The 27415-nt window shown below is 50.5% G+C and overlaps 2 protein-coding genes across 5 annotated transcripts in view; one reads left to right on the top strand and one right to left on the bottom strand.

Annotated features, from left to right (window-relative positions):
* The first annotated feature begins 483 nt into the window (after positions 1-483).
* Positions 484-3092, top strand: ATP6V1D (ATPase H+ transporting V1 subunit D). The gene has a single exon (XM_068120316.2). The coding sequence runs from the start codon at positions 727-729 to the stop codon at positions 1465-1467; it is 741 nt and encodes a 246-aa protein (XP_067976417.1). The 5' UTR covers positions 484-726; the 3' UTR covers positions 1468-3092.
* A 15308-nt stretch (positions 3093-18400) lies between these two features.
* Positions 18401-27415, bottom strand: part of LOC137429403 (tyrosine-protein kinase fyna-like) — a 135351-nt gene continuing 126336 nt past the window's right edge. For all 4 annotated transcript variants that reach the window (XM_078779995.1, XM_078779996.1, XM_078779997.1 and 1 more), the window contains 2 exons: positions 22798-22929; positions 18401-22003 (listed from right to left, as the gene is read on the bottom strand). In XM_078779995.1, coding sequence (XP_078636121.1) covers positions 21816-22003; positions 22798-22929 — 320 coding nt within the window. In that variant the 3' untranslated portion in view covers positions 18401-21815. The remainder of the gene's footprint in view (positions 22004-22797; positions 22930-27415) is intronic.

Below are 27415 nucleotides of genomic sequence, written 5' to 3'. Positions count from 1 at the left end.
CCACACAGTTTTATGACTCGGAATTTCTTCTGTTGTCACACATTACCTCGAGGTGATTTTTCAAATAGTTTTATTCAAATTTATTCAAATTTGGCATTTCATCACAAGAGCAGCGGTGTGTTCTATTACCAATAAGCTTGCTATATCGCTTGCCAAGCCGACCGTTCCTTATCAACCGTTTCGATGGAGTGCTTGCTTGCTGGAGTGCTTATGCCACTTGGCGAGCGCAGTATAAGTTGATTGGCATTCGAACACACCCAAAAATTTCACTACATTCGGATTTTGTAAACTAAATAGAAATATTTCATATTTGAAGCGGTGTATAAGATTATTAAACTATTCCTTTTAGTGTAAATTAAAGTGCGCAAATTGTTTTCCTTTCGTGTTTGAGTAGTGTAGATTTTAAATTAAATTATAAGAATCTAAAACTACAATAAGTAAGGGAAAACTATTTTGGGAGGTGTAGCAGACGACGGCATATTTGGCGGCTGCTGACGTATCATTGGAGTGGTTTATTGCTGGTTTTCCAAATTAATGTTGATGTCGTTGCTGTGCATCGATATTATTTATAATTACTTAGTAATGTAAAACTTTGTAAGAAAATTAATGGCTTTATTATCCTGAGTGAACCGGAAGATAAGTTTTCCGTGAAAGCTCGACGGCGCTGTGTCAGTGTAGGTCGGCCCAAGAGATCAAAGGCCATTTGAAGGTTTTTACGAACAAACAATGTCGAATAGTGATCGTATTGATGTATTCCCATCTCGCATGGCCCAGACGCTGATGAAAGCACGTCTTAAAGGGGCGCAAACTGGACGTAACCTCCTCAAGAAGAAAGCGGACGCCTTGTCGATGCGCTTTCGGCAGATCCTCAAAAAGATCGTCGACACGAAGACCCTGATGGGCGAAGTCATGCGAGAAGCTGCTTTCTCCCTCGCCGAAGCCAAGTTCACGGCCGGAGACTTCAGCCCTATGGTGATCCAAAACGTTACCAAGGCCCAGGTCAAGGTGAAGGCCAAGAAGGACAACGTGGCGGGGGTGACCCTTCCGGTGTTCGAGCAATACTCCGAAGGTGGTGACACGTACGAGTTGACCGGGCTCGCCCGTGGCGGCGAGCAGTTGGCGAGGCTCAAGAAAAACTACGCCAAGGCCGTAGAGCTGCTCATCGAACTCGCCTCTCTGCAAACGTCCTTCGTGGCCTTGGACGAGGCGATCAAGATCACGAATCGCAGGGTGAACGCCATCGAGTACGTGATCATCCCGCGAATCGAGCGAACCCTGTCCTACATCATATCGGAACTGGACGAGCGCGAGAGGGAAGAGTTTTACCGCCTCAAGAAGGTCCAGGAGAAGAAGAAGCAGTTGAAGGCGAAGGCGGAATTGGCGCGAGCAAAGTCGAACCAACCGTCGCCTCTCGAAGCGCCCAGCCTACTCGATGCCAACCAGGACGACGACCTTCTCTTCAACTAGGTCACCTGATGGTCTTGTCCCACCGTGTCTCGTTCGTCTCATCGTTTTCGATGGTGATGCTTGGATTCCAACCGACGTGGATGAACGGTCGACATGCTGGATTCAACCCGCTGCATCCCTACGAAGATGACGAAGACTCGACTTGAAGACCTTAATGGACCATAGCTCTTTAACTAACTGCTCGCCACGTTTAAATCTTCATTGTGTGCTACCCTTTGTATCTTGTCACTCCTTAAGTCCTTCATTTAGCTTGTTAATCAGTCATTCTTTTACCTTGACCAAAATATATCACCTGTCACCTTCCACAGATGTTCACAACTTGATGGAATGTGCATTGATTACTTCTTTTATTTTTAAAGAATCAATTAAAATTGGTTTTCTACAGTCGCGAACCTCCAGATGAGGCCTCATGTGCTTGAGGTTTGAGTTCGAGCGATGAGATGATGGATTGTAGTTTTTTTTTACAAAACGTCATCCCATCGCTATAGTGCAGGTGTCACGTTTGCTTGTGATTTAAAATGAATCAGACACCTTTTCCTGTCTTAACTGTATTTTGTGTGAGGCTTGATGTGTTGAATTGTTTCGTAATTATATAATTCAGTGTAAATCTTTTGTGCGCAGCACCAGACTGCAGGAGAGCATCATCAGGTGAGAGCATGGCTCCTGCTGATGCAGTGCCCCTTGTAGGTTAGGATAGGAATTTGGAATTTGTTCAGGGTGCTGAAGATAGCTCGCCTACTCTACGTGAAAGACAGCGTGGGATCTCTAACGTCCACCAACTAATGCTGGCAGACGGCGTTCTCGTTTGACGTCCATCCGAGGGACGGCACACACGTTGATGGAATCCTCTGCATGTGAAGCACCGGGATGACAATTTATAGCTGTGTCGGGATTTGTACCCAGGTCAGACAGCTTACAGGAGAGTGTGTGTACCTCTAGGCCACCCTGCCAACCCTTTGCTGTAAATAACATGCACGGTGTGTTTGGTAATCAAGATAAATGTTTGTATTTGGTTGTACAAACCTTATAATCCGTGACAAAAACGTAGGAGAATCTTTTGAAAATGCACTTGTTGAGAAACATTTCATAAGAAATTAAGATATTCGAGAAAGATTTTAAATTCCAGTGAGTGTGGGAATGCGTAGATCTGGAGTGAAATTGTTGGGACGCGTTGAAAGAATGAAGGACAAGTGAACGGAATATAACAAAGTTGGATGGGTAGATCGAGCAAAAGGTGAATAAGGATCTAATGGAAGCTGGAATTGTCAAGGAAGGAAGCACAGCATCTGGCACAAAGTTAGGGAAGAGTGAAAAAGTGTGGTTCTTCGGGTCCTATGTTGCGAAGCAGGGGGAAGATGAAGAATCTTTATAACATGGTAACTCACCATAGTCTTCGTTCCAGCATGAGCTGTTCATTTTTTCTCAATGTGCTTCTTGTGAATGTATTTAAATATGAATCTCTGCATCGTCTCGTCTGTATATATTTGGTTTATCGCTGATTAAACCGATGTGCTTTGTCCTCTCTTTTCAAAGTTGCCAAATGAATCATGGTTTACCATTCCCCACCTTGTAATTCTTTTTCCGATTATTAAATGTTACCAAAATAAAAACTTTGCTGCTCTGAAGTACTTTGTTCCCTGCTTGTTACAATGTAAGTATGACTAATTTTTTTTTCTGGAATTGCCTCTTCCTGTTTCATGAATGGATTTTTGTACATGATGAATGTTTCTTACTGCATCGAGTTGGTCTAATTGGCGTTCCCTTCCCATCCCAGTACTTGGCTCAATGTGGTTTGTGCTCAGGTTCAAATCCCCTTTGTTGTATTTTGTCGTGTGAACTAATATTGTGCGAAGTGGGTGCATTGATATTTGAGCTGTTTTGTCTGGGTTTGATTCCTGACATGACTATACATTTTCAGATTCCTGATTCGCAGGTGAGATGTCGCCTCAGTAACAACACAGTCCCAAGGAGATTTAGCTGGCTGTCTCGTTTGCTTGCATTAGTTGGACAACATGGGATATTTTATTGAAGCTCTGGCAACGTCAACAAATTTCTGCCTAAACTCTGGATGCTCTGGTTTTCTTGCACATCCTTAGAGAGTTCAGGTTACACTGCTTGCTACTATAGAGTGCGGTTGCTGTGTGAGCAGCACCTTCTATATCTACATGATGAACAAATTCACTCTCCCAGGTGCATGTAATTTTTGGAAAAGTGCATGGTTGTCGACATTAGGTCACCTGATATCACTGACATTGATGATCACTGATGGTCACCTGACATTAGGATCACTGCTTCAGCCATTAATCTCACACGGAGCAGTATACATAGAGGCTCCCTCATTCGTCTTGGATCTCTGCTTGAAAACATTAAATCGATTTTCCATGCGTCTTTGTCTGTCAGCATTAGTTGGTGGATATTAAAGTTTCCATGTTTTGTTTTCACACCGCCATATGACCTCCACCATGTCGGAGTAGAGGATAAATTAAGAAAATGTGTCCATCTAGAATCTATACATAAAACTCAACATTATGAAAATCGGAGGAAAATTATTCAAGTTGTGTTCAAAAAGTTATTTTTTTGTTAATTAGGTCACAATCCAAAAAAATGGGTCAAGGAAACTAATCAAATATCAGGAGCACAACTTCAGTGCATGTACACTTATTATGCAAGAACATCTTTGAAGACCAGGTGGTCTTTAAGATTCCATATTGGCAAAATGAAGCTATGACAAAAAACACTTTCAGATCACCATTTGACCTTGACCTTTAACTCAGAAGTGTATCAGGTAAATGCGGTTTACTCTAGTCTAACTAGAGGGGGCAATTTCGTTCTGATCGGACAAACCTTAGTCGAGCTATGGTAAAAAAAAAAGAAGAAGCCTTTATACACTCGGGTTTATTAATGCGACAAGTATTCACGTTCACATTCATCACTGTGTGATACAGAATATGTAGACACCATAGTCTGAATATTCAATCATCTGCATTACACCATTTGCTTTGCTGCCATGGGAACATCACAATCAGCAATGACGCTGGAAGTAGGAGGGGAGGTGGTTCTCACCCATTATAAAAATTGGAGGGGGTTAATACCGTGTTGCTCCCCTTCCCCCCCCCCCCCCCCCCTACACACATTTCAACTGCCCATTAATATAAGCATGCAGTCTTTTAGAAAGAGTTGTAATTAATAACAAGTCAGGCGACGACGATGGTTCACGAGCGAGCGGTATTCAATGACAAGGGACAGACTATAACCGAAACAGGCCCGGACAGGTCAGGCCCGGAAATGTCAAAACGAAGGTTACTGACCTTGAAATGAGATAGAAAATAATGTATAATCAGTTATGAGGTTAGTTAGCTACACAATACCGAAAATTTGGTTCGATTCCGACAACTTTGAAAATTTGACCTTTGTGACCTTCAAACGTCAAAGGTCGAAGATTCTGAAATTTGTTGGAAAACTTGTATTTCATGATGTATGTGATAATATAAAAACATGTACGACATTTCACCCTATCAGGAAGCAAACAATGTAATAAAACCATCAAAAATCTACTTTTCTAAATATCTTGACCTTGGGGCGAAAATGAAAAAATCGAGCTACGTGGGGCTAGACACATGACATAGGCCTAACCAAATACCTAAACCGCTGTCAGATTCCACCAAACCCCTCGGAGAAGATGTAGCTTGAACTCGATTACCCCCTAAAAAGACATCTTTTTCGGGCGTGGCTCCGCCCACAATGGGCGCAATTTGTCCACTCTCGGCAGGACACAACTAGATAATGATATCACCCTCCCACCCAAGTTTCATCAAGATTGGATGATATCATCGGGCAGTTACGCTGCGGACAGACAGACAGACAGACACACACCCAAGACGAATATCGTGGTCACTCTGTTTGATAACTCGTGAACCAATATATTATGTACTATTTATGACTAATAATTGTATGATAGTAACAAAGTATGTGGTGAAAACCATTTGCATTGAGAAAACAGAGCCCCCCTTTTGTTAGACACGTGACTACTCGGCATAAGTTTGGGGCTGGGTGCGCACGCCCCAAAGCTCCTGGCAGAACATGCCTCTGGCACATGTGGTATAATGATAGTAACTTTTTCTTGACCAAAAAATTGTTATATTAACACCCTTGAAATTCTACAAATAACTAGCTATTTGCAATGCTCCATTATAACCTACCCTTTCTGTCAAAAGTTTTGGAACGCGCTGTAGCCACTCAACTTAAACATCACCTCTCTGCCAATAACCTGTATGAAACATTCCAATCCGGATTCCGCTCCAACCACAGTACTGAAACTGCTCTCCTCAAAATCACCAACGACCTTCTCCTCTCCTTTGACGCCGGCAACCTCAACATTCTCATCCTCCTCGACCTCAGCGCCGCCTTTGACACCATCAATCACACCATCCTCCTCACCCGACTTGAAACCACCTTTAACATTACCGGCACTGCCCTCTCTTGGATCAAATCTTACCTCTGACAGACGCCAGTTCATCTCCATCAATAACTGCAAATCCCCCACTGCTCCCCTCCCCTAAGGTGTCCCCCAAGGTTCAGTTCTCCGCCCCCTCCTCTTCATCCTGTACCTATCCCCCCTTGGTCACTTAATCCGCCGTCATGGTCTCCAATTCCACTGCTTCGCCGATGACATCCAGCTTTTCATCTCCACCAAGTCAATCTGCACCGCCACCCACTCTATCCTGACAAACTGCATCACTGACATAAAATCCTGGCTTCAAATCAACTTCCTCAAACTTAACTATGATAAATCTGAAATAATCATCATTCGCCCAAAAACGCTCACTAAATCCACCCATAACTTCGCCCTCAACATTGACGGTTTCCCAGTATCCACCTCCCCTCACATCCGCATCATCTTTGATCAAACCCTCTCCTTCGACAAATACACTAAACAGATCACAAAGACAGCCCTCTTTCACCTGAAAAACATCGCCCGTCTCCGTCCATCCCTCTCCTTCACGGCTGCAGAAATAGTCCAGTCATTCTAGTGAACTTTTACCCCTAACCCACCACTAATTGCAAGAGAAAAAAAATGATATTTTTCTGAAACCTGTCGATCCTCTGAACAAATACATAAAATTATACTCAATTATAATGAGTGGATCATACTTTATTTTCAGATTGAACGAGAGCCGTGAACGAGAGGTGGAGTGACGCTTGCAGTGAGAGATTTGATCAGTGTGCTGAGGATAGTTAAACGCTGTGGTCATTGTGAATGTAAGTCGTATTATATTTAATTTATGATTGTTTAAGGTTTTATTTTTATTTTTAAAAGCAGTTTTTTAACATTTAATTTCATAATAAACATGTTCAAATTTTGTATTTTTATGAACCTAAAGCGCGGTGTTACGCACGCTACTTGTAAGCAAGGAGGAAGCGGACAACGCGGTAATTTGTAAGAGTCTTTATTCAAGAGCTCACTGTAACACTGAGCTGCTCAGGGCTGCGCGCCCCGTGTATATCGTGAGGCCACGCCTCTCTCCCGGGCGTGGCCCACCCCCACTTGGTGTGTGGGGTGATGTCACCACGTCAGTGCTTTCGTGTCCGCCACACGCGCCCCCCCAGAATCCCCGCGCACCTGAAGGGTCAGTTTGCGGGGCAAACGGATGACCCGGCCGAAGCACCCCCTGGCGAATGGCGGCGTCTGGGATGCAGGGATGCCATCTGGGATGCCTCCGGCTGCCCCTGGGATGGGTGCAGGACCGGGGGGCGGTGTGGCGGCAGGGCTAGGCGGTGCCGGGGGTCTGCCCGCAGGGGGGCGGCCCCGACGCGGGGGTCGGGCCACTAGCGGTGGATGGTCCACGTCGGGGTGGGCCGGCTTGAGGCGGTCCACAGAAACGCGGTCAGGAGTACCGCCGATGTCCAGGGTGAAGTGCTTCACCCCGGTCTCCAGCACGCGGAAAGGCCCGTCGTACGGGGGCCGCAGTGGTGTCCGGTGGGCATCGTGGCGGACGAAGACGTACTCCGCCGTGCGAAGCTCCGGAGCGACGTGCGTCAGTGGGTGCCCGTGGCGTGCCTTTGGCACCGGGGCGAACCTCTGGGCGGTCTCCTGCAGAGCGGAGCGCTGCTGTGCTCCTAGGGTGTGGGGGGAGGGCAAACTGTTGATTAAACATATATTATTTAGTCCCACTTCTGGTTTTGCAAGAGGGAAGGATCAGCCTTCCAATGAAACCCCCTGTGTCGAAACCCCCTGTGTCGAATGAAACCCCCTGGGTCGCGATCAGCCTTCCAATGAAGGACCATGATGCTGTGGAGTCGGGGAGGAACTCGCTCGGCACCCGCAGCGGTTGCCCGAAGACCAACTCCGCCGCGGATGCGCGCAGGTCCTCCTTGGGCGCCGTCCGGAGGCCCAGCAGGACCCAGGGGAGCCTGTCGACCCAGCCGCCGTCGTGGAGGGTGGCCCGGAGCGCGGCCTTCAATGAGCGGTGAAATCGCTCGCACAGGCCGTTAGCCTGGGGGTGGTAGGCCGTGGTTCGGTGCAGCCGGACCCCGAGCCCCCGAGCGACTGCCCCCCAGAGCTCCGAGGTGAACTGGGGGCCGCGGTCGGACGAGATGTCTGAGGGGGCACCGAACTGGGCGACCCAGGTGGCGATGAACGCCTGCGCGACGTCCGCCGCCGTCGTCGATGCCAAGGGCACGGCCTCCGGCCACCGGGTGGTGCGGTCCACCATGGTGAGGACATGGGTGAAACCCCGCGAGGGGGGGCAGAGGTCCCACCAGGTCCACGTGGACGTGGTCAAACCGGCGTTCCGGCACCGTAAACGGGGCCAATGGGGCCTGGGTGTGCCGGTGCACCTTGGCGCGCTGGCACGCGAGGCACATCCTGGCCCAGCCGCGGACGGCCTCCCGGAGGCCAGGCCAGACGAATTTGTCGGGGATCAACCTCTGGGAGGCCCTCGTGCCCGGGTGGGACAGGCCGTGGATGGCGTCAAACACCTGGCGTTGCCAGCCTGCGGGCACGATGGGGCGAGGCCGCCCGAGGGAGACGTCGCACAAGAGGGCCGTGCCCTTGCCGTCGAACGGCACCTCGGTGACGCGGAGGCCCGTGACGGCGGTCCACAAGGCCTGGACGTCGGGGTCAGCGGCCTGGTCCGCTGCCATCCGGGCATAGTCAATGCCGAGGTGGACTGCGTGGGCGACGGCCCGGGAAAGGCAATCCGCCACCGGGTTGTCTTTACCCGCGACGTGCCGGATGTCCGTCGTGTACTTGGACACGGCCGAGAGGTGACGCTGCTGCCGGGTCGACCACGGCTCGGTGACCTTGCCCATCGCGAAGACCAGCGGCTTGTGGTCGACGAAGGCCGTGAACGCACGGCCCTAGAGCAGATGGCGGAAGTGCCTGACCGCCAAGTGAAGCCCGAGCAACTCTTTTTTTTTGCGCGCAGGTCCTGCTTGGGTGCCGTCCGGAGGCCCAGCAGGACCCAGGGGAGCCTGTCGACCCAAGTGAAGTGGCACGAGGGCCTTTGCCCAACTCGCGGTCGAAGGTACTGTAACGGCGTTCGGGCGGGCGAAGCTGCCGGCTAAAGAACGCCAGCGGTTGCCAAGCTCCACGCACCCATTGCTCGTGCACCGCGCCCACCGCGTAGTCCGAGGCGTCGGTGGTGAGGGCGATCAGTGCATCGGGCGCCGGGTGCACGAGCATGGTGGCGTTAGCCAAGGTGAGCTTCGCGCCCGTGAACGCCGCGTCCATCTGCTCGGTCCAGGTAATGTCACCTTTGCCCAGGCTTACCTCGGAGAGCTTCGTGCAGGGGGCGCAGGAGCTGGGCGATACGGGGCAGGAACCGATGGTAAAAGTTCACTATGCCCAGGAACTCCTGCAGCCCCCTGATCGTGCAGGGGCGCGGAAACCCCTTCACCGCCTCCACCTTGGCCGGCAGGGTGACGGCTCCGTGCCTGGTGACGCGGTGCCCCAGAAAATCGAGTTCGGCGACGCCGAACCGGCACTTTGTGGGGTTCACAATCAGGCCATGCTGGCTCAGGCGTTCGAAGAGCATGCGGGGGTGGTGTAGGTGCTCTTCGCGGGACGCGCTGGCGACGAGGATATCGTCCAGGTAGACGTATACAAAATCCAAGTCGCGCAGGACGCTGTCCATCAGCCGCTGGAATGCCTGAGCCGCATTCTTCAGACCGAAGGGCATCCGCAGGAATTCGAAGAGTCCGAACGGCGTGATGACCGCCGTCTTCGGGACGTCCTCCGGCCTGACGGGGACCTGATGGTAACCGCGTATGAGGTCCACCTTCGAGAAGAAGGACATGCCCGCCAAACGGGCGGAAAAGTACTGAATGTGGGGGACGGGGTAGCGGTCGGGGGTGGTGGCGTCATTGAGACGGCGATAGTCCCCGCACGGTCGCCATCCCCCGCCGGGCTTTGGCACGATGTGCAGCGGCGACGCCCAAGCACTCTCCGAGCGCCGAACGATGCCGAGTCGCTCCAGGGTAGCGAACGCCGCTTTTGCTACCGCCAGCTTTGTCGGCTCGAGGCGGCGTGCCCGGGCGTAGACCGGTGGCCCGACGGTGGGGATGTGATGGGCCACCCCGTGCTTGACGGCCCCCGCCGAGAAGGTGGGCCGCATGAGGGCCGGGAAGCCGGCGAGGAGGCGGGTGAATTTGTCCGCTGCCGGAAGCGTACAGATCAACGTGGCCGGAACCGAACCGTTCGGCAAACCGCTTGGCAAGCCGCTCGATGAGCCGCTCAGTGGGCTGCTCGACGAGCTGGGCAGCGCACAAGCGAGCGAGCTGAACGTCTTGGCCTGGACAAGACGTCTGTGCTTTACGTCGACCAGGAGCCCATTTGCGCACAGGAAGTCCGCGCCAAGCAATGCCATGGGCACGTCGGCGGTGACGAACGACCATCGGAAAACCTGCCCTCCGAACCGCAGAGAGAGGCAGCGTTTTCCATACGTACGGATGGGCGTCCCGATTGCGGCAAGCAGTGCGGGGCCCCCGCCCGCGGCGTGCTTGTCCGACGTACCGGCAGGAACGACACTCACCTGCGCTCCTGTGTCGCACAGGTAACGGCGCCCGGATAAGGTGTCCGTGATGAACAGCAGGCTGTTCGAACGGCCGGCGCTCATTGCCACTATCGAGCGCCGGCCCGGGCGTTTCCCGACCTGTCGAAGGAGCATGGCGGATGACACTGTCGAGCCTCGTGGCCGAACCTGGCGTGGAACCGGCACCAGGTGGTGGAGCTGGAGGAGCGCGGCTGGCTCTGCCAGGCCAGTGGAGGCGGCGGTTTTCCCCTCGGTGGCGGTTTTCGCCGCGGCGGTGGGCGGGGCGTGACGGCGGCCACGAGGTGCGTATCAGCATGCTGTGTATGCTGTGGAAGCTGATGCTGTGGATCAGCATCGGCCTCGGGATCCACGAGGTGCGCCGCACCGACTCTCGCCCGCGTGTCCGAAGCCGCAAAGTACCTGTCCGTCTCGGCGGCCAATGCTCGGGGTTCCGTTAGCACGGTCCCGGCCAACGCGAGGCGTACCTGTGCTGGAAGTTGGCGACGGAAAAGCACCCGGAATAGAGAACCAGGGGCTTTGTCGCCCAACAGTGACAGCATATGGTCCATTCGGACCAACGGGCGCGTGTCGCCGAGCTCGGGGAGATCCAGGAGGCGGTCGGCCCGTGCGTCCTCCGTGAGGCCGAACGTGGCTAGGAGCAGCCGCTTGAGTCCCTCGTACTTGTGGCCGTCCGGTGGGTGGCGAAGGACGGACACAACTCGAGCGGCCGTGCCGGGCCCGAGGGAGGCGACGACGTGGCAGTAGCGCGTGTTGTCGTCGGTGAGGCGCCGAAGCTGAAACTGGGCTTCGGCTTGGACGAACCAAACTTCGGCCTGGGCCTCCCAAAATTCGGGAAGTTTAACCGACATCGCGTTGTTGGCCATGGCAATGGCGTCGTGTTTGGAAGGATCGCTACGGCAGATCCAACGTCGAGGGTCACCAGTAAAGCGCGGTGTTACGCACGCTACTTGTAAGCAAGGAGGAAGTGGACAACGCGGTCATTTGTAAGAGTCTTTATTCAAGAGCTCACTGTAACACTGAGCTGCTCAGGGCTGCGTGCCCCATGTATATCGTGAGGCCACGCCTCTCTCCCGGGCGTGGCCCACCCCCACTTGGTGTGCGGGGTGATGTCACCACGTCAGTGCTTTCGTGTCCGCCACAAACCTATACATTTATAGTAGGACAACACAGGGAATAAAATATAATCCTAAGTTCCCTCTCTTTTCAGCAACATGGGTGATATCGACTGTGTCTTCTGTAAGAAACCCCTCTCCAGTGATCCAACCAGTACACTGACGGATAAAGGTTGTATGAGGATCGAAGAAGCTGGACGTGAGCGTGGTGAAGAAGTCCAAGTCCATCCAGGACAGGCAGTCCATACAGATTGTCGTAGGGTGTTCTGCAATGTGAGAGACATTGAACTTTCTCTGAAGCGAAAACGTGTTTCGTCTGAGGCAGACAAAGGGAGGTGCCTTCGTTCAATGGATTCAGCGTTTGACTACAGAACTCAGTGTCTTTTCTGTGGTAATCCTGACAAGTACCAGGGGAGGAAAAAGGACCATATGTTGATCCAGGTTAAGACATTCGACTTCCAAAATCATGTGTCTGCTGACTGTGAAAATCGATCTGACAACTGGTCGGTACTGTGAGGAGCAGAATGGCATTTGTTGGCGATCTACACGCAGCAGATGCGGTATACCATAAGGTGTGCAGTGTTAACTTTCATACAAAGAAACAGATACCACTCAAATTCCAATTGGAAGAGGCGTCTTCATCAAAAAAGCAGAAGCTTGTTCGACCCAAGGACCAGATCAGACATGAAGCGTTCTTGAAGGTGGCAAAGTACCTTGAGGAAAATGATGAGGAACTAACCACAATTAGTGATTTAATTGGGAAAATGGAGGACTTCCTAGTAGACACTGGCTGTGATGCATATGGTTTTTCATACATGAAGGATAACCTTTTCAATCACTTTGGTGATAAGATCATAATTGCAGACATTAATGGAAAATCAAATGTTGTGACATTTAGGGGTGTGGCATCGTCGATTCTTCATGACTTCTATCGTCAGCAAAAGGAAAGGGACTCTGAAACAGAAATGTTGCGCCTGATCAAGACAGCTGCTGATCTCATTAGAAGTGACATAAAAGAGGTATCTCAAAATAAGGACATTTACCCGACTACTCTCGATATGTCCACTGTCAATGCTGCAACCAAGTTCCTACCTGAGTCACTAAAGCAACAAAGACAACAAACAAAACATCGTTGCACCCACGGGTACTTCCGCCCACGAGCTCAGCTTCCAAATATCACAGCCTACGGGTATTCCAACAGGTTCAGGAGTGGAAAGGACACAAACTCAACCCGCTTGACTGGGGATGGAGGATCATGGACACCAGGATGATCCCTATGCATTCTGACCTCGCTGCAGCACTAGACTATCTCCTAAAGCTGGTTAGGTGTTCTTGCAAGGGTGGTTGCAGTGATAAACGTTGTGGTTGTCGGAAACTTGGGCTGCCTTGCACATTTGCATGTAGGGAGTGCAGAGGTATTTGTGCAAATGCAGACGAATCAGTGGACGTTTTCGAGGATGCTGATGATAGTGACCATGGAAGAGACGAAGTGACGTGTTAAATATTGTGAACGGACAGAAGGACATTGGGTACAAATAGTTGTGGTAGTGTATTCAAACATGGTTAAATAAATAATTTAGAGTTGATTTGGTGTATTATTAAGAGTGATATTGTCATATAATTAATTTCCAAACATTGCGGTAGTCCGAAAAGTTCCCAAATCGGAAAGGACCTGAAAAACCATGTTCCACTCAATATATTTAAGTATAATTTTGGGCAGATATTTAGTAGACATCAAGGTCTCAGAAAAGTATTACTTCGTTTCTCTTGCAATTAGTGGTGGGTCCATTCACATTTTGACTGGACTAAAACCCTCATCCACGCCTTCATCACCTCCCGTCTGGACTAATGCAACAGCCTCCTCTATGGTTCACCCTCAATAATCATCAATAAACTCCAATACATTCAGAACTCCGCTGCCCGTCTACTCACCCATTCCCGGACCCGTGACCACATCACCCCTGTAGCGGCTACCGCTGGGTTTTCACAATCGCCTTACACCTATCAAGGACACGGAGCGATCACCATGCCGGGCTCATCCAGGACGCCCGGGCAGGCCCGCGCTCAACTTGCCAGGACTCGGTCGGGACGCCCGGGCATGCCCGGGCATGCCCGGGCAGGCTCGCCCTCAACTTGCCAGGCCGCAGCCAGGACGCTGGGCCACGCCCCCTCTCGCCTTTCCTGGGCAAACGCTCCGGGATAATATGTATATATATTGCTGCCCGATAAACGGGCTTTTCAGAGTGCCTGAGTGTTTGGTTTGATTAAAGCAACTCGGATGAATTCCAGCTTTTTGTCGCGTCCATTCTTCCGATCGACGTGGGAGCCCCAGCTCCTTCATTGGTGACCTACCGACATGGACACGGCAGTCGCCCTTAAACTGCCTACTTTCTGGGAGGCTCACGCGGCGGTTTGGTTCGCACAGGCGGATTCCCTGTTCGCCCTGCGAGGCATCACGGCCGACGACACCCGCTTCCACCATGTGGTAGCAGCGCTCGGTTCGGCCACTGCGGCCCGCGCCCTGAGCCTCCTCGAGAGCCCGCCAGCCGCTGACAAATACGGTGCGATTAAGAAGCTTCTCCTCGACGCTTTCGCCCTCCCATCGGCAGAGCGCGCACGGCGCCTGCTCGACCTGCCCGAGCTCGGCGACACGCGCCCTTCCGAGCGAATGGATTACATGCTTTCACTGCTTGGCGAGCACTCTCCGGCATTCCTGTTCCGGGAGCTGTTCCTCCGTCAGCTGCCTAACCCGGTACGCCTCACCCTGGCAAGCACGACGATCACAGATCCCCGGGCCCTTGCCAGAGAAGCCGACAAGATCTCCGCCGCAGGACAGCGCATCGCAGCGGCGACATGGGACCCACCGCCGTCCGACACAACACCCATGGCGCCCGAGCACCTGGCACGGTCGACGACCGAACTGCCGACGCAATTGGCGGCCGCTACACCGAGCCGACCACCTCCAGCACGCCGACCGGGGCCTCCACCTGACCAAGCGTGGTGTTACTATCATGCCAGGTTCGGACAGAAGGCCCGGACATGCCGACCCCCGTGCACCTTCGGCAGGCCGGGAAACGGCCGGGCCGGCGTTCATTACCAGCCATGAGCGCCGGCCACACAGGCAACTTACTGTTCATCACGGATAAAGCGTCCGGACGGCGCTTCCTGTGCGACACCGGCGCCCAACTGAGCGTCATACCCGCCTCTGACCAGGACAGGCAATCCGCGGTTTGCGGCCCCTCCTTGGTTGCGGCCAACGGATCGACCATCCGCACCTTCGGCCCGCGCAACGTCACCCTCTGCTTCGGCGGCCAACGCTTTGCTTGGACGTTTGTAACCGCAAACGTGCCCATGGCTCTGCTATGCGCCGACTTCCTCTGCGCACATGGACTGCTGGTGGACGTCCAACGGCGTCGTTTAATCAACGCCGAAACCTTCAGCTCCCTGGTATGCACATTGAGCAGCTCCGCGCCGAGCGAGCTGGCATGCGCCGTCCCGGCGGCGAACGAGTTTGCTCGCCTGCTCACGGAGTTCCCGGCCCTCACGCGGCCGACGTTTTCGGCCGTCGCAGTACGGCATGGGATCGAGCACCACATACCAACCACGGGCCCACCGGTCTACGCCAGGGCCCGCCGCCTCGACCCAGCCAAGCTCGCCGTGGCGAAGGCCGAATTCGACGCGTTGGAGCACCTCGGCATCGTGCGGCGCTCCGATAGCGCGTGGGCCTCGCCACTGCACATCGTGCCAAAGCCGGGGGGTGGATGGCGCCCGTGTGGCGACTACCGCTGTCTCAATGACGCTACCACCCCCGACAGGTACCCGATCCCGCATATCCAAGACTTCTCCGCCCGTCTGGCGGGACGGGTCATTTTTTCGAAAATTGATCTCATACGGGGATATCACCAGGTACCTGTCAGGGCGGCCGACGTCCCTAAAACGGCAGTCATCACGCCGTTCGGCTTATTCGAATTCTTGCGGATGCCGTTTGGTCTCAAGAACGCGGCTCAGGCGTTCCAGCGCTTGATGGACGGCGTGCTGCGTGACCTGCCGTTCCTTTTCGTTTACCTGGACGACATCCTCGTCGCCAGCACGTCCCGGGCCGAGCACCTCCTCCACCTCCGAACACTGTTCGGGCGCCTCAGCGAGCACGGCCTCATCGTCAACCCGGCCAAATGCCACTTCGGCACGACGGCCGTTGATTTTTTGGGCCACCACATCACCAAGAACGGGGCCGTGCCGCTGCCAACCAAGGTCGAGGCCATCACCACGTTCCCGCACCATAAAGGCCCTGCAGGAATTCCTGGGAATGGTGAATTTTTATCACCGCTTCGTGCCCCGCGCTGCTCAACTCATGCGGCCCCTCTACGAAGCCCTCCGGGGCAAGCCGGCCAAGCACGACATCGCCTGGTCCGCAGCAATGGATGCGGCCTTCCAAAGCTCAAAGCGGGCCCTCGCCGACGCAACACTGCTCGCTCACCCGGTGCTCAACGCTCCCATCGCCCTCACCACGGATGCCTCCGACTACGCGGTGGGCGCCGTACATGAGCAATGGGTGAACGGGGTTTGGCAGCCACTCGCTTTTTTCAGCCGGCAGCTCCGGCCGAATGAGCTCAAATACAGCACGTTTGACCGGGAGCTCCTCGGTCTACACCTGGCCGTCCGCCATTTCCGCCACCTCCTGGAGGGCCGACCTTTCACGGCGTTCGTCGACCACAAGCCGTTGGTTTACGCCATGGCCAAGGTCACGGAGCCGTGGTCGGCCCGCCAACAGAGCCACCTCTCCGCCGTGTCGGAGTTTACCACGGACATCCGGCACGTCGCCGGCAAAAACAACGCCGTGGCCGACTGTCTTTCCCAGGCCAGCGCGAACGCGGTCCACCTGGGCGTGGACTTTGCGCTTATGGCGGCGGACCAAACCACCGACACCATGGTGCAAGCCCTCCGGGCGGCGGACACGGGCCTCCGCCTGGCCGACATCCCCTTCGCGGACACTGTCCTGCTCTGCGACGTCTCCCAAGGCCAGCCTCGCCCCATCGTGCCTGTCACCTGGCAACGCCGAATCTTCGCCTCCCTCCACGGCCTTTCCCACCCGGGCCGGAAAGCTTCCCAGAAGCTGGTGTCGGCGCGATTCGTCTGGCACGGCCTTCGTCGGGACGTCCGCGATTGGACCAGCACCTGCACAGCCTGCCAATGGGCCAAGGTCCACCGACACACCCAGGCCCGCTGGCACCTTTCACCGTGCCCGAACGACGTTTCGACCACGTCAACGTGGATCTGGTGGGCCCCCGCCCCCCGTCACGGGGGTTCACACACCTGCTCACCATGGTGGACAGGACCACCAGGTGGCCGGAGGCCGTTCCCCTCGTCTCCACCACCTCCGCCGACGTGGCGCAGGCTTTCATCGCCACCTGGGTCGCCCGCTTCGGCGCACCGGCGGACATCTCGTCAGACCGCGGACCACAGTTCACCTCCGAGCTGTGGGGCGCGGTCGCCCGCAACCTGGGGGTCAAGCTCCACCGTACTACGGCCTACCACCCCCAAGCAAACGGGTTGTGCGAGCGATTCCACCGCTCCATGAAGGCCGCGCTCATGGCCGGCCTTCAAGACGGCGGTTGGGCCGACCGGCTGCCGTGGGTCCTTTTGGGCCTCCGCACGGCCCCCAAGGAGGACCTCCAGGCATCCACCGCCGAGCTTGTCTATGGCCAGGCGCTACGCGTCCCGGGCGAATTCGTGCCCGACGCTACCAGTCCCTGGTCCGCAGCTCACCAGCGCTCGGACCTCCAGGAGGCCGCCCGACGGTTTGCCCCCATGCCAACATCCCACCACGGTGACCCCCAGTCCTACGTCCCCCCAGCACTTCGCACAGCGGAGTATGTTTTTGTGCGTCACGACGCACATCGGGGGCCACTCCGGCCGCCGTACGACGGGCCCTTCCGGGTGCTGCGACGGGACGACAAGTCGTTCGTCATCGACATCGGCGGCAGGTCGGACCGGATTACGGTGGACCGCCTCAAGCCGGCGCACGTGGACGTCGACCACCCACCACGGGTGGCCCTTCCGCCGCGGCGAGGCCGCCCCCCGTCCACGGTGCCCCCCACTCGACCGCCCACCACCACACCGGACCCCCTCCCACGACCCGCCAGGGGTTGCTTCGGCCGGGTCATCAGGACCCCCCTCAAATTGACCCTGCCGGTGCAAGTCGATTCTGGGGGGACGTGTGTAGCGGCTACCGCTGGGTTTTCACAATCGCCTTGCACCTATCAAGGACGCGGAGCGATCACCATGCCGGGCTCGTCCAGGACGCCCGGGCAGGCCCGCGCTCAACTTGCCAGGCCTCGGTCGGGACGCCCGGGCATGCCCGGGCAGGCTCGCCCTCAACTTGCCAGGCCGCTGGGCCACGCCCCCTCTCGCCTTTCCTGGGCAAACGCTCCGGGATAATATGTATATATATTGCTGCCCGATAAACGGGCTTTTCAGAGTGCCTGAGTGTTTGGTTTGATTAAAGCAACTCGGATGAATTCCAGCTTTTTGTCGCGTCCATTCTTCCGATCGACGTGGGAGCCCCAGCTCCTTCACCCCCGTCCTTTATAAGCTTCACTGGCTCCCCATCTCCCAGAGAATCCAGTACAAAATCCTCCTCTTGACCTACAAAGCCCTCCATAACCTGGCCCCATCCTACCTGACTGACCTCCTCCCCAGACACACTCCCACCCGCAACCTCCGCTCTGCTGGCGCCAACCTCCTGTCCCCCCCCCCCCCCCATCCAGACCAAATTCAGATCCTGGGGGGACAGGGCCTTCTCCATCGCTGCTCCCACCCTCTGGAACTCACTACCTCACACCATCAGAGACTCCTCCTCACTCACCACATTCAAAACATCACTCAAGACCAAAACATCACTCAAACATCAACCATGTATAATTCACACAGTTCAACACTGCATTTAACATTTAACCCACAGCATTTAACCCCTGACTATCTCTTCTCCTTCTCCTTCCTTTTGCTTTGATTAATAATTATTTACCTATTTATTTTTGTCTTTTTGCACTTGTTTTTTGTACTCTGTCATACATAAAATCGACACTCAACAAAACTCCAATTCCCGTCTTTGGGCTTCTTGAAAAGCGCTATATAAAATAAATGTATTGTTATTATTATTATTATTATTATTATTATGGCAATGTGAGAAAAACACCACCATCCCCCAAAATGATGACGTCACAGCTAGTATGATGATCTTACGAAACAAATGGAGTTTTGTTGCAGATTTACTTGATGTTAGTGCTGATTGTGAATGTGTATGCCACAACTTTCTTCGGTAGTGTTATTAGTCCGCTACCGGTGTGCACCAGAGGGGACTTTCGGTTTGCACGCTGTCCCTCCGTCTGTCAGTCTGTCAGTCCGTCACGCAAAGAACAGTTTTCCGGACTTTGTTTTCTAAACTCTAAATGCTAATGATTTCAAACTTGGCACATGGTTTCCTCATGATAAGCTTCAGATCAAGTTCGAACTTCACGCCGTTTGGATCAATTTTGACAAAGTTATGGCACTTTGAACTTTGGGAATTCTGATAATTCTGATGACCCTTAATCAGTGCCATTTTAAGTTTTAATTTCCTTTAAAAAAGATTTTCTCTGCAATAATAGGACCGATTGAGATCAAATTTTCACCGTAGGGGGGACTCGGTCTGTCGAATATTTTAATGATAATTATGATGTCACAGGTCACGTGGTTCGGCCGCCATATTGTTTTTCGTGAAAACACGAAAACCCCTTTTTCTCTGCAACGGCTGAACAGATCGAGGCCAAACTTTGCAGGCAGAATCGTATACCCATGACGAACAAAAACGTCATTGAGCACGACGTCATGCGTCACATGGTTTCAGAGTTATGACGTTTTTAAGCATGAACCTTTAAAACCGAGCTCCTCCCTCATTTTTGATCCAATCGAGGGGAAACTTCACAGATCTGTTCAGCATTTCAGTCTACTAAAATGTCCTTTTGGAATTTGCGATAGGGCACGTCGTTTGGCAGATATCGTTAATTAAACGAAAATATTTTTTAAAAATGGATATCTCTTGAATCACTAGTACCTCAGACCGTGAGTTGGTAATTATATAATTCACACAGTGCAATACGTGCAGGCTGCTCCACCGAGCGACCTTGCGGGCTTATCAATGAGGCGAGGCGTGACACACATGTGTCTCAGCATACCCCAGATCAAGTTTGAAAACCAGCATCAACCGTGCATAAATTTGCATATTCGATCATTTTTGACAAAGTTATGGCACTTTGAACTTTGGTAGGGGACATGTATTGCAGCGCAATACTCAGAATGCTTGTTACTCACACCAATGTTTATTCTAACAAAATAATTTGTCCTCCACCGACATCAGCTATGGCCACATTGTGATGACACTGGAATGGCTTCCCATTGATGAATCATCCTGCCTGTGAAACACTGGGCTGGCAGTTTATATCTGGATTCGACATTCAAACCCAGGCTAGACAGCTTAAAGGTGAGTGTGCGTACCTCTGGGTAATCCTGTCAGCCATGTATGGTTGTACATCCTACTATAATTCACCAACTGTCCGTCCATCTGTCTGTCTGTTCGAAGGTACCGCAAAAACTGCTGAACCGATCTCAACGATATTTTGGGTGGATAATCCTGGGATCTCCAGGAGTAAAATAGGCTATTTAGTTTTCCCAATTTCAGCTTTTGTCTCAAGCATTCTCAGGTTTGGACTCCCGCATAATATTCGCCTTCGCATAATGTTCATTGTTCTCATTGTGACGATGTTGCTTTCCCGGGTGCTGCACAAACGGCTGCACTGATCGAACTCGGTGACCTCGGACAAGGACCTTTTATAAGGACACGGGTTGAATCCCTGCTTGAGAGAATTCTAACCCATTTCAACTGAAGGAAACACGTATCGGGAATACATACGACATAGCGATTGTGAACACGATTAGTTGAATCTCTACATGAAATAATTCCACATAACTATTTGGGCAGTGAATACGCTAACAGATCGCTGTCTCCATCGATCTTGCCAAGGCCGTAAGAGCTATCGGCTCAAAATCCTTTTAACTGTTGATTTGGACGTTTTTACAATGAAGGAAACACGTATCAGGAGTACATACGACATCAGGAGGATTAACTGCACACGTCTTCAGTATCAAGCTTAAATCTGTCATGGCGGATCTGAAAAGCGGGATGCTTGGAGAAGTGGTGGGCTACTTCGGCATGAAGGAGGATCAGAAACGTGGACTCCCACACTGCCACATCCTGCTGATACTTGCTCCCGCATGACGTTATTTTCCCGGGTGCCGCACAAACGGCTGCACCGATCGAGATTTAACGAATGTTTATATAAATCGTTTAAAAGAAAAAAAAGCCTTCAATTTCTGATATTTAGCCTTTTCATTTGGGCCTCCCAATTGAAGCCCCGCCCGTAGGGCGGGTACCATTGCTAGTAATACTAAAATCAGCAATGTGGTGTTTGTCTGTCTGTCTGACCGTGGTATGTTCGGTGGTTACTTATCCAGTAACCAAACTTAACAGGAGGATAAATGGTCACACGATGGGGGTTGTAGCGACTTAATTTGCCCCCTCCCCCAAGGAGGTTTTCTGTCTTGGGTTAAAAATGTGTTAAGGTGTATATTTGTGTTAAGATAGCTAATCGTGGCATTTTTCCAAGGCTGATTCTAATAACAAAAGTAATAACAACAACAATGATAATAGCATAATATTAATGTTATTTCAGAACAATATGAATACTAGCAATATCCCTGCTCCCCAAGGGGTTTTTTCTCCTTGAACAAACGCAATGTTAACATGTATAAATAGGTAATGGTGGCGTTTCGTGGCTCACCCTAAAAATATTATAAACCACAAACACATATGATTACCTTTTGAAACAGTCGCTCCTTCTGTTTAACAATAAACTGAAAGGGAGGAAACCCAGGGTGTGTTCAGTTACCAAGAAGCTGGAGCTAGGCGTTTTCCAAGCCAGCCTTTCCTTTTTTTTAAGGATCGGGCCTAGATCTACTGTAATCTATATATCCCAGAGACAGAGAGCCGGATAATAACATGACCATTCCTGCCGCTCCCATTAGGAATGGGTGTACTCGTAAAGATACATTATGTATAACAGCCAAGGAAAAATGAAATTGTTTTTTTCTATTGGTGGCTTTTCATTCTTGTTTGTAGATCTGGATCTGCACATAGTTCCTCGAAGGTGGGTCTGTCACGTGGGTCGGTTAGGGTACACTTCCGCATGAGTTTGCAAACACTTTCAGGGCAGTCGCCGGGAGAATCAATGCATTCTCCTCGAATCACGAGGTCCATCACTTCATTGTTATTTTTCCCTGGAAAAGCAAGATCATGCTTTACTCATTTTTCTTTAATACTTGGCCTAAGACTCAAAAATAGAGCTGACACACGCACACGTACACACACACACACACACACACACACACACACACACACACACACACACACACACACACACACACACACACACACACACACACGTCACTGCCATCAATTCCCGGGATATTCTGGGTACCAGTGACGTCATAACAATGACGTCACTTTTCTCACCACACTCAGCGTTGCATTTCCTCCTCCCCATAGATACCAACCGATGGAGATTGTCCATGCTCTATCATTGTCAAGCAAGGAAGCAGCATGTACCATTTTAAAAGTCTTTGGTATGACTTGAACCGGTCCAAACCAGATGGGTGTTTTTTAGGAGACACCATCTCCTCACTCGGTGTCTGTTGGCTCCCAATGAAAGCTCATGTGCCCTTTGCCCGGTGTTGTTTTTCATCCGGGCAGACTGTGCATTGGCATTTTGGCCCAACCACAAAGCCAACCTTACTGTGCATTTGGGAAGAATATTTGGCTGTGTCATGTTTTGTGTCGATCTGAGTCGGTGGGCACCTCTGACATTGGAATTAACTGACCCCAAATATATCCAACCATTGCTCTTGTTTGGAGTTTCATTTGATGAGTTTTATAACAGGAAACTCTTGTGACTTAGACCTGAATTTTTGCTCTTCGTTTTCTATCCCAAGGATGCTTCTTTAAGCGTAAAGCTGCTAAGTTTGTTCAGGAACATTATTTGTCACATATATTTCACCATTCCCAAAGTACCTACCACTGTACGGCAGCGCCCCGTAGCTGTACAATTCAGTGATCAAGATGCCAAACGACCACACATCAGATTTGCTGGTAAACAATGACGTTTTCAGGGTTTCCACTGCAGTCCAACGTATGGGCAACTGATGACCTGCGAATGGGGTACATGAAAGGTGTGTGTGTTCTAGAACATGTTGAAGAATAAACAACAGCTGCAAGAAGGTTTAGAAACATTTGAGAGTAATTGATGATTTACTTGCAAAAAATAAAAAATAAAAATAACAAAAAATTAATGATGGATTTGTATTTGATCAGCTTCATGATGATAAGTATCAAAAATAACTCGAATTTAAAAAGGAAAACCAAACAAGTACACATACATTCAAAGTACACCGCCCCATGCCAAATAATTAAATATGCTGCAGCGCGGCATTGCCGGGGCGCCTCCGACGCCCGGCAATACCGCAGTGCAGCTCATTGAGGCTGCATTGGGAGGGAGAGGTGTACACTAATTGATTGATTAATTGTATAATTAAAATCAATAAAAGATTATCACAAAATATTTTCATAATCAATTGGCTAATCGCATAACTAAACCACTAGTGCTTCATCCGAAGATGTATCTTTTAGAAATATAATTAAATAAGTCATTTATAAAAAATTAAATAATTAATTGATTACTCAATAAATAATTAATCGATTAATCAATAAATAATTAATAGATGAAATGATTAATCAATAAATCAAAAATATCCTTGATAGCCACATCACTTGGTCACTCATGTCCAAATATTAGCTTCCCAGCTCAAAAGGTGCCTGAGATATTGGCCAAATGAGAAAGAAAATAAATAAATGATTAATAATGAAAATAAATAAATAATAATCATAAAAAAGTTAAATTATTAATCAATTTGGTCAGAGAACACATAAACTACCACTATTTCATCAGAATCTGTAACTTTAAAAAAAAAAAATTTTTTGGCATTAAACGAATAATTAAATAATTAATCGATTAATTGATTAATTAATAAATCAAAAATATCCTTTGCAGCAAAATCACCTGGTCATTGGCATGTCCAAATATCAGCTTCCTAACTCAAAAGGTGCCTGAGTTAATGGTCAGAAGAGAAAGGAAATTTAATTAATTAAATAAGTACTTAATTAATCGCTAATAATTAAATAACTCCTCAATTTATTGATTAATCAAAAAATATATATACCGTTTTTGACAAAGGACTTGCTCACTATTGTGCCGAAATTTCAGCTTCCTAGCTCAAAGGATGGCTGAGATATCGTCCGGACAAACAAACAAGAAAACAAACAAGAAAGAAAGCAAGAAAACAAACAACCAGAGTGAAAACTGAGTACTCTCTTTCAGCGTGCGTCACTGCCGAGCCCCCTTCGGTGCCCAGCAATGACGATTTGCAATGCCTGGAGATGGCATAGGAAAGGAGCGGTGTACAACAAGCACTTCAGTTAATTTTTTTAGAATTACTAATCGATATCAATAACAATAATAATAATCGATATCAATCCCTTTCGCTCTCCCCATCTCGTCTCCCCCTCCTTTTATTATATGTTCTGTGTCGGTTTATGTTTTTTTGTGTTTTATGTGCTAATGTGTGTTTAATGTGCTCGCTCTTACACGAGCCTCGATCTTGTATACAAAAAAAAAAATGACAATAATACATTTCACACCAAATTATTTGACAAACGAGATTATTCAGCATTCCACATTGTTCGAACACATTTTTTGACAAAACATTCCTAAAAAGCTATTCTATGGTAGAGTTGCAGGTGAAACATCAAACACGATACCCCGCACAGTGTTCAGGTATATAAAAGAGGGCCATGCCTTTCGCAGAGTTACAATTTGAAAATGTCCGTGAAAAATACACAAACTTAAAGTTTAATTGGGAAAATAGCATTCAGGACCTCAACTTTAAAATGTGTCAAACTGTACCCTTAATTAGAATGTTTGTGTATTATTTTTGTGCTATTTCTTTTCATGAATAAGAGTCATTAAGAACATAAAATAAAGTACTGTATTATTATGAATTCCATATGCAGTCTGTGGCTGCTGGTTGCATCATCTTTCTAGAAGCGCGGCTGTGCCTCTGATGCAGTTCCCCGTTTCCAGTAAGCTGGAACTCATTTTGCCTTCCTCAGAAGGATGACAGGCTGAGGTTACCCACCTGGCGTTATTTAACAGCACGACAGGGGCTCAACCTCAAGACTCTATGAGATTTTAAGGTAACCACCTTAACCGTCATACCACCTTCTATGTTAATTAATTATGTGAATAAATCCCCATTAACATTGCATCAGCATCGTACATAGCCATATCAGCAGCCTCTTCTTCACTCGATGTGCACAATCCCACATGCCACACCCTCTCATGATATATATATATATATATATATATATATATATATATATATATATATATATATATATATATATATATATATATATATATATATATATATTGTTACAGACACGACTTTGATGTTATGGTGGGCCGAGCGGAATGGCCGCCGTGTCCGCACAAGTTACCCGATTATACTCGAACGTTGCCGAGTCGCGCTACGCTAAATCAATGAAGGAAAAGGACACAACGGCTGGGATTAAAATGACACGACACCAGGGATACGGTTCTCAAGACCTCCGGAGGAGGTTATATTAGGGCGGAAGGTCAGATTACAACGACAAGAGGGACAGCATAGAAAGGCAGGCACTTAGACACACTCTTATATTAGCCCCGACAGACGACAGATAAACGGGACAAAACTGACTCACACGGGGATTGATGGCAAGGAGGGGCAGGTCTTCGATGGCTCAAGGTGCACCTTGGCTCAGGGGCAAAATCGACCCGGTCCAGTCCAAAGATGCGGGAGGTCTCACTCAGCGCTCGGAGGTGGTGACTTGTCTTCTCAAGCTGGGGGCGCATCTGACATCACGTCCGGTAAGTGGCCGCGTATATCCGGCGGGGAGTGACACGCCCTCGGCTCGTTAGCTCCGCCCCAGATGGAATCGGCCCGTTGCTTCTCATTGGGTGCGTGCGGGGGGGGTTACCGGCTCCGCCCTTGACGAGGGGCTGACAGGGAGCCCCTTCGTGGTAACCCCGTCGGAGCGCATGGTCAATGGCGGCTAACCGAGCCGGTGTGAGGACGCACACTCCCCCACGCCGCGCTGCCCCCATTCTCCTCTGTTGTTGTAGTTGTAGTTGTTGTAGTTGTTGTAGTTGTTGTTGTTGTTGTAGTTGTTGTTGTTGTTGTTGTTGTTTCATTGGGAAGATGGGAGGAGGTAAGGGGAGGTCCTAAACTCACTACTGGTGCCATACAATCACATTCTGGTGCAACGAAGAGTCAGAATTAATGGAAACGAGTCCTTAACTGACATAGACTAAGAATAACTAGCAAGATGTCCGAAAGTTGTCTACGTGAGATGCGGTGGACCTGGGCACGACATTTAATGGGGGAAAAAGGGGAAGGTCGGTTCTACAGTGTTATTTACAGGCAATGGGACTAGGGAATGGGGGATTGGGGATAGTTGGGGAGTATTGGGGAAATAGGGGAATATTTACAAGTGGATATGGAGGCCAAATGCCATATTCGCAACATTGCACCCTTCTCTACCCTCGGGGCGTCCCGACCCGATAAATTTTTACCTACTTTAGTGTGGCACGCAGATGTAGTTCCCTCTACTATTAACTCTACCCTGAGTGCGACAGTTTTACAGATATTCACAAATGAGTAAATATGTCCCCCTGCGACGTTGCACCCTTCTCCTCACAGAAACACACCCACAGGATAACCGAATCCGGAAAGAATTCGCAAACTAAACATACAGCCGGTAGGGAGCATTATTTACAAGACTACGCTGATATTTACACTACGATCCAGGACCTGTTTTTGGAGGAACACATGCAGATGTTATGCATAGAGAGAGCACGCATGCCAGCATCGATACACCAACCCACGAGTGCTCTGTGGCCTTACGGCCTTTAATAATGTGCAGAGCACCCCATCCAAGCACCAAAAGCACCACCCCATCACATCGTCAGCACCATCCGGTGCAGTCACCATTGTTCAATGAATAAAAATAACTTCAACAACCCCTAACCCTGCAGGTGTCTCTTGCTCTTCGTGTGGTGCACTTGGCCTTCTGGCTTCTTTCAAAAATAAAGAAAGGCGCCAACCGCGTCCATTTCTGTATTGTGGCCTTCAGTGGTGTCAACTAAAAGTGGTTCACCTGTATGGCATAGGTGCCACGTTGACCCAGAGGTCCATCAATGGGTGGTGCTTGGCCGCAAAAGAACTGCGGTCCATTGTGGGTGGCCACCAAAATTGCGGTCCATATGGTGTATCGATCCAGGCAGCAAGCAGCGAAAGTGCAGGCCCACAACTGCGGATCCAGCACCTCTCTCTCCTCTCTCTCTGCCCCAAAGCCAGATCCTCGGAGGTGGGAGACAAAAGAAGAAGACAAGTGAGTAAGGTGGTAAGGGCGCAAAAGTGCACGCAATGTAAGGTAATGCACACTGGGGGCACATGGGAACCAGGTGAGACAGGTACGTTCCTACCGTACGCCCCCCCCACACCAGGTAACCTACATGGCCCCTCCCTTACCCCTTACTG

The sequence above is a fragment of the Myxine glutinosa genome, chromosome 6 (assembly GCF_964187855.1).
Source record: "Myxine glutinosa chromosome 6, kmMyxGlut1.1, whole genome shotgun sequence".
Classification (NCBI taxonomy): Eukaryota; Metazoa; Chordata; class Myxini; order Myxiniformes; family Myxinidae; genus Myxine; species Myxine glutinosa.
This window is presented reverse-complemented; position numbering and strand designations above follow the sequence as displayed.

Coding starts and splice junctions, on each gene's coding strand:
- ATP6V1D (XM_068120316.2), top strand. CDS start 727: ATGTCGAATAGTGATCGTATTGATGTATTCCCATCTCGCATGGCCCAG.